The 12314-nt window shown below is 44.9% G+C and overlaps 1 protein-coding gene across 17 annotated transcripts in view; it reads right to left on the reverse strand.

Moving 5' to 3' along the window:
• The window catches only part of Kat6b (lysine acetyltransferase 6B), a 177782-nt gene that overhangs the window by 52533 nt on the left and 112935 nt on the right, over positions 1 to 12314 (reverse strand). For 14 of the 17 annotated variants that reach the window (XM_087586575.1, NM_001433088.1, NM_001433087.1 and 11 more), the window contains 3 exon segments: positions 3815 to 3930; positions 3521 to 3602; positions 753 to 885 (listed from right to left, as the gene is read on the reverse strand). In XM_087586575.1, coding sequence (XP_087442701.1) covers positions 753 to 885; positions 3521 to 3602; positions 3815 to 3930 — 331 coding nt within the window. 17 annotated transcript variants of the gene reach the window in all.

Genomic DNA, 12314 nt, shown 5'->3' on the forward strand with positions numbered 1-12314 from the left:
TCTCACGTGCTGGGAATAACTGTGTGTGCTACCACACTCAGCCCTGTGTATGCATTTCTTACACTAACGGTGGAATCTATTGTCTACAGAGGTTAAAAACACGTTCTCTTCATCTTTTTTCCAGCTAGCCTTTAGTGACAACTAGACAACAAAAAGAAGTTGGGAACGGGACTATCGCAGTAGACGTGGGTTCACTGCAAAGTACGTTATCAGTGCTTCTGCACAGGCCTGCACTGGGCGAGGGGACTTTTACAGGAGAGTCATTTACAGGGGTCTCAGGAGCTACTATTTTGGAGGAGGAATCTAAGCAAAGTGGGAACATCACGTTGGCAGGCATCGGAGGGGAGAGTTGTTTGTTTTTTTAATGCTGCCTGGAATGATAAAGAAACTCTCTAAAGATATGAACAGAATACTCTTTGGTTTAAAGGAATTCCTGTGGAAATATTTACAAAATTAAGCTGTTTTCTGCTCAGCCAGTAAGAAAGGCTGAGGGAGCTGGCAGTCTTTGCCACAGCTCCATCTTGAAATAAGTCACTCGGCATCACAGCTACAGCCAAGAGAGGGCCCGGATACCAAGTGGAGTCACAAATGCTATCTTTGAGGGGAAATCCCAAAGTTATGCAAAGGGAAATACTCCTTACTGAGTTTAGAAAAATTATGCTAAAAACCCTGACAAGACTCGAGGGGTTACAATTACCTACATGTTTTAAAGCACAACATAAAAGATTTCTTTTAATAAGATCTCAACCTACAACAATCGTTGCTTTAATTTATTTTTCGGTCGTCCAATGGGTTTTGCATATCGTCGTTTTATTTGTGCAGCTTTCTCATGAAGTAGTTTTCTTCCCTTTTTCTTTGGTCTGCAGACTTGGCAAATCCACATCCCTGAATTAATATATATATGAAAAAAAAATTTAATGTTTCACTTAAGTCGAAGATATTAAATATCAACCTGTAGCTGTACTCTGACCAAGGACGCCTGTATGCAGATTTTCTCTAGAAAAGTGGGTCACTCCCTGCTGCTCTCCTCAGAAAAGACACTGCTGAAGGTCAAGACACCAGCTCAAGGTGGTGAGAGCAGAGGCTGGCCCTGGCTTACCCCTCTTCCCTAAAGCTGTTTCCCACTAAGCCACCCACCATCTCATACTCACCCCGGAAAACGTGTGTGTGTGTGTGTGTGTGTGTGTGTGTGTGTGTGTGTGTGTGTGTGTCTGTCTGTCTGTCTGTCTGTCTGTCGGTATACGAATGCCATGTGTACATGCCCAGGAAGGTCAGAGAAGGCACTGTGTCCCCGGGAACTAGTTATAGGTGGTCGTGGACTGCCTGGTCCTCTGGGAAAGCAGCAAATGCTCCTGACCACGGAACCATCTCTCCAGCCCAAGTCAAAAGCTATTGATCTTTTATTTCTTTCCTATCACTTGGGAGAAAAATCTTAAGTCAATCAGAGTCTTGAACTTCCCTAGGGAAAAAAATATTTGTTTGTTTTGATCAATTGCTTTTGGAAATTTCCAATACTAAAATGGTTATGAGTTTAAGTACTTTAAAATTAAAACAACAATTTTAAATACTCTGGAATTATAATAATTGAAATTACATGTCTAGCATATTAAAAAAAAACAAAAGATGTGAATATTATAGACAAGTTAGTAGATCACCAAGCCCCAATTCAAATGGGGGGGGGGTGAGGAAAGAATTCAATGAACTCCCTGGAAGGAGAAGGGCTACTTCCTATTTTTCACCAGAACATTTCAGCCCCACCCCCACCCCACCCTTCTCCATTAGACAAGGTCTCAAGCAGCCTAGGCTGGCCTTGAACTCTAGATCCTCCTGTCTCAGCCTCCCAGGTACTGGTATCACAGGTGTGAGTTACAACAACCTCTTACAGAAAGTTCATAGGCTAACTAGAAAAGAAGTTCAAAAGAGCTCAATGCTCAAACATCTCTCTACTAAAACATAATTTCCCTGGGATGGGAGAGAAATCACATAAACCTAGGCAAGCCTATGTGGAAAATTAAATGTGGCAAATATCAGGAGTCTAAGTCTGATCGCTATTTATGTAAAACCAAAGCTGTAAGTATGTGAACCTCAACGGGAAAGGATTAAAGCATAAAACAGGTACAACAATGAGAGTCAATAACCAAATATACAAGTTCAGGGTCTCCTCAACGAAAAGGGGAAAAAAGTCCATGATTTTTTTTCCCTTATTATCGAACTGATTTAAAATATTAAGACTGTAGTTTTAACAGATCTAAGATATTACTACTCATAATAACTAATAAAATTGTTTTAAAGATGTTAAGAGGTAAAAAGGAAGTATGTCTTTGGCCCAGTGGCCCAGTGGCCCAGTGGCATTGTCACGAGGATAATTCCTCGCACACTGGTGGTCAGTATAAAACTGACAGCCTCTCAAGTCAGTAGCCTCTCATTAGAGAATTCCTCTCTACAAATTTACCTTCAGGAGTGAGGGAAATACTTGCAGCTGAAGGATCTACCATAGAGAATTGGTTAATTAAATCAATTATGGTTCATTTATATATTAGGCTGCAAAATCAAATACCTTCAGGAAGCATCTTGACTGCATATGACTAAAGCAAATTAGAACACGTGACAGTAGGGAGCAGTGACAGGGTGGCAACTCAAAGCATGCATGCCCCATTGAGACAACTCAAGGTAGAACAGGAAAGAATCGCGCCAACAAAGCCTGTTCATGGCCCACAAGCAGGTCTGGAACCCCGCTCCGTGTTATGATGCTCAACATGACTCTTGCAAATCATGTTTAGGAGAGCGAGCGAGCGAGCAATGACATGAGAATGCTTACCATCTACGACTGAGGGGACTCGGTGCACACATGAGAGCAGAGTGCTCCTTTGTAAAGGGCGTGCAGAAGCAGGGAACCTTTGTTAACTGTTTTGTCCCTTTATGTTTGTATTTTTCTATACCTTTGCAATGTCAACATATACATATTAATAAAAGGGCAAACTCATTTTCAAATGTTGAAACACATTGCAAACATGAGGGCCGGGACAAGGCTGACTTACACAAATAAACAGAGAAGAAAACTCCGTATTACACCAGATACAGAAAATTCAGATGTTCATGCATTTAAACGTCAACCAACAGCCAAACCCTGGAGAAGGCTCCCTGTTTTAGGACTCTGAAGTCATCACTGTCATCGTGAAGTTTATAAATAAAAAATCCACTTCCTTTATGGGGTAATAGACAGGGTTATACACTCTTGACAAGACAGTCTTCTTCCTCCCAAGGTCTGAATTACTGTGTTATGTCTGTCACCCTAAACAAAGGACTTTATAGTTCTCTTCTGTTCGAAACCTGCACAGCATGGGGTGGGGAGGGGAACCCCCAGACGTCAGAATCAGGTCAGCAGGTGAGTACTGAACTACTTTGCTTGTCTGTCTGTTCCACAGAGCTGGGAGTTCCGTCAGTCCTCACACACGCTGGGCAAGTGCTCTACCACGCACTTTCACTCCCAACCCGTTTTTAATATGGTTTGAAAGTTCACCTTTTGGCATTCTGGAAAGTGGTGGGTCACAGCACTCCATATGGAATCCTCTATCACAGGAATCACAAAAAAGCATGTTGTCCTGTAATATAACAGATCAGAGACTGATTGAGACCGAGACCAATGCAGGACAGCAACATCCTCAAGTTACCAGGTTAACCTTAAGATGTAATGAAGGAGCCAGTTTCCTGGTGTGGTGCCATTACCAATGTTCAACCATTGCAACGTTCTGTCGGAGGAAGTGCGCCCCCATCAGTCACCTCACTGGTGCTGGGATGTGAGGAGCGTACTCACTGCATTTTTGCCCTGGACTCGACATGCGCTGCACGTCTTGCACTCGATGCACTGCCACCTCAAGGCCTTCACATTTGCGGTTAATTCAGGACAAAATTTCAAACAGGATGGGTGTCCTGCAATAAAAATCGATTGCTTGTCAATAAATAGTGCTTTATTTGTAAAACTCTTATTCCCTTTATTCAATGGATGGCTACTGATGCCGACCAGTGAGCCTTAGGAACTTGAAAATAAAATAGGTCAGAGACGTTAGCTGTTCTCTGTCTCTGCCTTCCTTCCATGAATATATGCAATGACTACATGACTTTCCCTGAAATAAACCTGAAGTTTGTTTATCTCAGTTCCAACTATCAGTCTTCCGGGACTTGAAGGCCCTGTCACGGTCGCCAACCTCCATGTGTCTCAAGCTCTTGAGTACGCTGCGCTGTACACTGGTCCCCAGGCTCAAACAACTGATCTCTGTGTGGAGAAACCATATAAAACAAAAACAGATGGCTACACAAAAAACTAGTGGAGCTTTGTAAGGCGGTGGGTGACGCACACCTGTGATCACAGGATTCAGGAGTCTGGCCAGTACCAAGCAAGACCCTGTCCTGACAAACTCACTCATTACAGAGCACGCAAAGGATCTCTACTACTAGGATAGACCGAGAACATCCTACTGCCTCCCAGTTCCTGGGTCACAGAGCTCCAATTCTAAAAGGAGGGGCCAGGCATGGAATTCGGGAGCTGAAGAAGACAGACTCAGACAGAGGAAGTTAAGAAGCCACCCTCGGCAGGTTTCCTCAGTTTTCTTGAGGACTGTGTTGCTCCACACAACCCTGGGCACTTTTTTTTCCCCCAGCAACATTCTACACGTCCAGTCTGCAGAAACCCTGAGAGGAAGAGGACCAGGATTCCATGCGTGAGGGAACGGCGTGAGCCAAGGCTCTGGAAAGCAGCTCCACTTCAAAGCTAATGGCCCTTTCTCACACAACCCCAAGGAGGTCTCCAAACTTGATTATTATTTCTTTTTTAAAAATCTAGTCTTTAAATAGCAAGAACATTAGAAAATCCCATGTGAGAGAACTTATATCCACGCTGCAGAGGGAAGCCCGAGGGGTAATAAAGAAGCAGATTCTGTAATTTCAAAACTGGTTTATAATTTCCTGACTTTGGCAGCTTCATTGTTTAAATATGTATTTTGGGTTCCTGCCAAAAAGGTTCTCCTCCCTAAAGCTTAACAGGTGCTTCATAAAATTCCACTCACCAGGAGATTTGGCTTTTTGAAGTAAGAACATTCAATATCAATCATCAATACCATTAATAAAAGTACACAATTCCCTACTCTTTAAAAAAAAAATCAAAACATCTGTATTTAAGATGTTGAAAAAGTCAAATGCTGCCAAATGGTTATAGCCTCAGGCTTGGGGAGACACCCAGGCAGATGCAGTTAACCTCTGACTCTAGTCTCTTCTGAGGGCCTCTCAATCAGCCACCCCACCCCAAACGGCACACAACACAAGCACAGCGCACTTGTTAGCTAGAAGAATATGCTTGGGAGGGAGAGGCTGGAGGCTACTTTGATCAGCTCACTGCCTCCCCATGTTAAGAGGACTAAAAACTCAACTTTTAAAGAATAGCAATTTAAATTCCACCCTTAAAATGGCTTAAAAATAAACCATTTACTCCTTCTCCCCTTATTAACTTCCGGCAAGTCACACATCGCCGGCACAGATGACCTCAGTTTCATGCACTGGGCATTTCTCTGCCTCAGAGCCTCCTTCTGTGCTTTGTAACTTAGTTTTCAGTCACTAAGGAAATTCATGTCATATTAGAGCTATTTATTCCTGCAGATATCCTACAACACAAACTTTTTAATAATTCTGCATTTTCAAAAGTAATAGACTTTGGCCATCTTCAATCAAAAGCAAGCAACATATTTCCTCTTAATGCTTTCTTTCACTTTAAGCAATAGTTTCTTAGACGACTACTATGTAAGCTGCCCTACCACATTCCAAAATCTTCAGCCCATCTCTCCTGAGGAGCAACCTTCCCTCTATTTACTTTAAAGAAACGGCTGTGAATCCTTCTAGCCTGACACGTCTACAGTTCTGTAAAAGACGCTGAGATCTGGAAAGAAGACATTTCCAGTCTCCTTCCTCAAAATAACTTTAAAAAATTTAACAAGAGATTATAATGGAGCCTCGATGTATTGCTGTACAGTCTACAGTAATGAGAGACTAGGAATCGATGGTATCAATAACATAATCCCTTACCTCCTCCTGAGCCACTCCATAAACTCAGTCATTTCTCTAAAATCCTTGGTCTCTCTGCTGAGAGAAATCAAGAGGATTTGTCTTTCTGGAAATGGTTTTATTCAGTATGGTCTGCAATGTACCAGACTCTGAGAGCCGAGTTAAGTCTTCATTCACATATTCATTGTCATGTAAGCACAGAAGGCATTCATGGCTTACAACAGTTTTATTTAGTAACCAAAGAAAAATGGCTTAAAATTCGGTAAGTACCAAAGGAGCCACAAACCAGGAAGTCCTTGGGAAGAAAACCCACGTAATGGTCCTAAAAGATGTCTACACCCCAATTCTCATGCAGTCTATACCCCAATTCTCACGCCATGTAGACAAAGCAACTCGACAGGCCTGGGTCTGACCGAGGGACGGACTTCATGAGGAGGAAGAGATGTTGGGAGCATGCAACAGACAATCTCCACTTGCCACAGCAAGTCTGAGGACTGAAGGTGGAGAGCCAGAAGCCAAACACCGAGGCTCCCTCTGGGAAGGGATTCACCTGACAGCAAGGCAAGGGTTTAGCAAACAATTAAGCAAACCTATTACAAGCAGAGCACAAGGCTGGGGATCTTCTCCCTCATGCTTCCAGACAGCGCCCAAACCTGCTGACACCTTGACTGTCATCTGCTGAGTCCTACAGTCCTGCAGCTGTACAATAAAAAAATACTCTGTCTTAAACTATGAAATCTGTGGCAGCAATAGAAACATAGCAAAGGGCCAAGGGTGCAGCATCACAGTGGAGTTCCTACTCGGCTTGCACGAACGATGTTCTGGATTCAAACGGAGCGGGAGAAGGAAGGAAGAAGGCAGAGAAATAGCAGGTGTCAGGTCCCTCAGGTTGGTTATTTAACTATCAGTGTGTCTAAGTATTCTTTCATCAAATGACATTTAATTAGCATTAGAAACAGTAGAAAGAGACATGATTCCTACCCTTTCAGGTCATGTGATGTAGCAGAAAGACAAGTATAAGGCACTTCAGAAGACCTGAACGTTCAGGAGCAGCCTGGGCTACACGGCACAACCTTACTTGTGACAATCCTTGTCAACCATGCACAAAGCCTGGAGCTCAATCCTCTGCACCACAAATTAAAGGGCTTTCTGGAAAACACCACACCAGGTACCCAGGCTTGTGAAGTTGTGAGCCTCTCACCTCAGGCCCAGTGGAGCCATGGAGCTAGCTAATCACAGACTAAAACCTTTCACACTATGGTCCACGGTAGACTTGCCTCTCACAGTGATGACTCAGTGATATTGTGGCTTCTTGGGGGACGGGGCTCCCCTTCTCCTCCACTTCCTATTTACTCCTCCTTTGAGATGGGGCTCTCATCCCTTGTCTCTCTATATATTCCTCTTGGAGTTCCTTCTAGTCAAGGACCCTGCATTCCAACCCAATGATCCAATCCGTGTCTAGTCACTGTGAAAGTAGATGACTGACCAAGCGCTCCCCGAGGCATTTACGTATCAGCAGCAACCCTGAGAAACCAGTGCAAAAAAACACCAAACAGACAGACAAACAAACAAAACCAAACGGACAAACAACCCCCCTCCCAACCAAAAACCGTACAGACAAATGCAGCTTTCCTTCCTAGCTACCCCAGCACTTTTTTCAGGATTGGCACTGGGGTAAAGATGAACCAGGGTAGGTGCCAGGGCTCCCTGGGGAGAGCTGAGATTCTGTCCACAGATCCTGCTCATGTTCTGCAGAGGGGTTCTCTCCCTCTCCCAGCTGCACCACCGCAGCCTCTCTTCTGCCTCCTGTTTCAACGAGCTTCCACTTAGTACGATGCTGTAATTTTGAACTGTACACTTATCTTAGATTTGCTAATTTGAAAACACACATGCACACAACTCATCTGTAAGTAAGATTTAACCACCCGGCAATCTGAGCAGCAGACACAAAATTTCATTTGGTATAATATCTAATACTTATGTGAAGCTAATTAAAGATAATTTGGCCTTAATGAGGCAAGGAGAATATAACAGTGTTAATTTCAAAGTAGGCTGATCCATGAAAGTCAAGTAAAATCACTCCCCAGCCTCGCCATTTCCTCAGACCCGAGGACTGTCTCAGTTCCCAGATTTATGAGTGGCCAGGACAATCTCCGGACGTATGTCATGTGGTTGACCATTTCCACAGGACTATTTACTACCTCCATGCCGGTCCTGCGATAGACTTGCTGCTTTTCACATTGTACAGAGTAAGGAAACTGCGGCTGCAGCCGGCGGGGAGTGGGGTACAGGGTTGGGAACACACATTTGGGGTCACATTGTACAGAATAAGGAAACTGCGGCTGCAGCCGGCAGGGAGTGGGGTACAGGGTTGGGAACACACATTTGGGGTCACATTGTACAGAGTAAGGAAACTGCGGCTGCAGCCGGCGGGGAGTGGGGTACAGGGTTGGGAACACACATTTGGGGTCACATTGTACAGAGTAAGGAAACTGCGGCTGCAGCCGGCGGGGAGTGGGGTACAGGGTTGGGAACACACATTTGGGGTCACATTGTACAGAATAAGGAAACTGCGGCTGCAGCCGGCAGGGAGTGGGGTACAGGGTTGGGAACACACATTTGGGGTCACATTGTACAGAATAAGGAAACTGCGGCTGCAGCCGGCGGGGAGTGGGGTACAGGGTTGGGAACACACATTTGGGGTCACATTGTACAGAGTAAGGAAACTGCGGCTGCAGCCGGCGGGGAGTGGGGTACAGGGTTGGGAACACACATTTGGGGTCACATTGTACAGAATAAGGAAACTGCGGCTGCAGCCGGCGGGGAGTGGGGTACAGGGTTGGGAACACACATTTGGGGTCACATTGTACAGAGTAAGGAAACTGCGGCTGCAGCCGGCGGGGAGTGGGGTACAGGGTTGGGAACACACATTTGGGGTCACATTGTACAGAATAAGGAAACTGCGGCTGCAGCCGGCAGGGAGTGGGGTACAGGGTTGGGAACACACATTTGGGGCAACTTTATGTACCTCACTTCACATTTTTACTCACATGACCTTGAGTAGTTTTTAAAACGGACTTTCAGCAGGGAAAAAAGCAGTTCTGACCGTTTTTGTTATGTCATCTTAGAGTAAAGCCCAGTGATCTCACGTCATGGTGGAAGCAGAAGGAAACAGTCACGCTCATGTCTGTGAAAGCTCAGCACAGTGCAATCGCCATCACAGCAACCGGGCTTCAGAGAGAGGGGACGAAGGGTGGGGAGCACATGTGGGGAGCACATTGAATAATCATCTTCTTCCTTCCTTACAGCTGCATCTGGACTTCCTATTTCTGGTTGTATATTACTCACGGACATTTTTCTTTTTTAACAAAAATATCGTATGTTCAGAATCCCTTTGGTCCTTACGAACAGTCCCAAGTCCATCCCAGAACCAACTTATGGTTCCTTCTGTGTATGGGAAGGTAGCGGTCTCTATAAGGTCACCTCGAGGACCAACCTCTAATCCTACTAGACTGCAGGACTGGACTATACCAGCATGGCTCCCACCCTGACAGGGCACTGTAGAACCTGTCCTTCTGCCTCTCTTGAAACCACATGTACCCCAACACCTCCTAAGATCAATCACATTTTACTTTGATGTTTCATTTCTTTAAATATAATTTATTTTGTTTTGGTATGCACTGGTGTTTTACCTGGATTTGACTGTGTGACTGTATTCTGAGGACACCCTGAAATTGGATCTGCAGACAGTCGTAAACTGCCATGTGGGCTCTAGGAATCAAACCCAGGTCCTCTGGATGAGTGGTCCGTGCCCTTAAAGCCTGCGACATCTCTCCAGCCCCTGGATGCTTCATTTTTAAGAGGCGAAAAGAATAGAAGGTTTTTCCTAATTGACCAGAGGACGTAATGTACGTGTCTACACAGTATTTCACAATGGGGATCTTCTTCCAGCCACTCAGGTAGTGAAATCCAAGCTGATACCCTCACAGACAATGAAGAGAACGACCACCGCACTGCTCTGTGAGAACCCAGAAAGGCACCTTCAGTATCCTCTGTGCTCTAGAGAGACACATGCCCCAAGGCTTGGATTTCTGCCAGTAACAGAGGTAGACGTGATTCAGGGACAGAGACCCTCAACCCCTTCTCAACTTGCTGGAAAAGAAAGGGTACTTTTGAGGGCAGAAAGGACACAATGCACCTATCAGTCCTAGCCTAACCCTGGGAAGTAAGAATGGAGATGTAGGAAGTGTCAGAGAAAAGACATCTCAGCTACTTTTGTGCAGAGGGGATCAGACCTCCCTCTGCTGGGTCTTCAACCTGGGAAGACTTGGGGAGCTTGACTGTATCAGAAGTCTGAGATCAACCTGGGTAGTATTACACCTTGATACCCTGTAAAGAAGGCGTTGATGTTATGATAAAATCCCAGATTCTTAGCAACTCGGCAGAGCTGAGTGTGTCATTAGCGGTGAGGAATATATGAGGAGAGTTTTCTTCCCACACCTCAGTACTTCTGCAATCTGTCTAGATGCCTAGAGGAGCAAATACTAAAATGAAATGGTAAAGGGCATTTCTAACGTACGGCTTAAAGTTTATAGATAAACACCAGGTATGTGGACACCACAGAATTGATCAGGTAGTGACACAAACAAATAATTCAGGTGAAATGAGCCTGGTGAGAAGAAGACTTCCAAGGTAAGCAGAATCAGAATGAGTGAGGGGGGCACTGCTTGCCCAGTGATGCAGGGGAGCACAGGGTGAAATATATTAGTGTGAACACACAGAGAGTGCTGCTATGTTCTCTGTCGCTACCCACGGTACCATGGCCAAGCTAGAAAGTTCTAATGAATCCATAAAGCCCATCAAAAAGATCATCAGAATATATTTTCAGGTAGTACGTGAAATCTTATTTTGAAGGCTCTTTCCACCTAGTCAGGTCCCGGAAGCTGCTGACCCACAAATGGCCTATCGAGTTGAACCTCTGAATAACCAATTAAGAATCATTGCACAACACCATCATTCCTCGGTGTGGAAGGTTTCCTCTGTCCAACCATCATGCAGCTGTTCTACGTGGTGACAAAGTGTTAAATTACTTAACAGCAATCATGGGTGACAGCACCAGAGTGTGAGAAACCATGAGAACAACGGGTGCACTTCAGTACTTTCAGGATAGCCCATGTAGACTATGAACTTGGTTGTTCATTCCTTGAAGGCTAGAGGTAAGCGCCATCGTGACTCATGAGGACAGCACCTTGTAGAATGATTAGGTGACCAACTAGATGTAAAGGGTCTGGACTGGACTGTGGCTGCCTCTGTATGGGAGCATGTTCTAGGTTCTGCAGGGCTGTTTTTCTTCCTTCCTTCTGTTTGCTGGGATCGAACCTAGAGTCTTAAGCAAGTGATTTACCACGGAAATAAAACTCTAGCTGTTAGCCATGAGTTTTTTTTTTGTTGTTGTTGTTGTTTTTTTTTTTTTTTTTTTTTTTTGGTTTTTTTTTTTCCGGAGCTGGGGACCGAACCCAGGGCCTTGCGCTTCCTAGGTAAGCGCTCTACCACTCAGCTAAATCCCCAGCCCCTAGCCATGAGTTTTAAACTAACATTTTGAGGGACAAAATATTTTAGTATGTGGGAGAAAATCTGGAATTATGTGCAACTCAACAGTAGTGCTTGCTTAGCATGGATAAGACACACACACACACACACACACACACACACACACACCCACACCCCTGGAGGGGGTGAGTGGGGTGGGGGTGGGGGGTGTACCGGCTAGTTTTGTGTCAACTTGACACAAGCTGGAGTTACCACAGAGAAAGGAGCCTTAGTTAAGGAAATGCCTCCATGAGATCCAGCTTAAGGCATTTTCTCAACTAGTGATCAATAGGGGAGGGCACAGCCCATTGTAGGTGGTGCCACCTCTGGGCTGGTGGTCCTGGGTTGTGTAAGAGAGCAAGCTGAGCAAGCCAGGGGAAGCAAGCCAGTAAGAAACATCCCTCCATGGCCTCTGCATCAGCTCCTGCTTCCTGACCTACCTGAGCTCCAGTCCTGACTTCATTTGGTGATGAACAGCAATGTAGAAGTGTAAGCTGAATAAATGCTTTCCTCCCCAACTTGCTTCTTGGTCCTGATGTTTGTGCAGGAATAGAAGCCCTGACTAAGACAGGAACCTAGTATTACCATTTTATGTGCATGAAAATGTGTGTATGTGCATGTAACCTGGGTGACTTTTATATGCTGAATCAAAAAGAGTAATCAGTAAAACAAAA

The sequence above is a fragment of the Rattus norvegicus genome, chromosome 15, assembly GCF_021556685.1.
Source record: "Rattus norvegicus strain SHRSP/BbbUtx chromosome 15, alternate assembly SHRSP_T2T, whole genome shotgun sequence".
Classification (NCBI taxonomy): domain Eukaryota; kingdom Metazoa; phylum Chordata; class Mammalia; order Rodentia; family Muridae; genus Rattus; species Rattus norvegicus.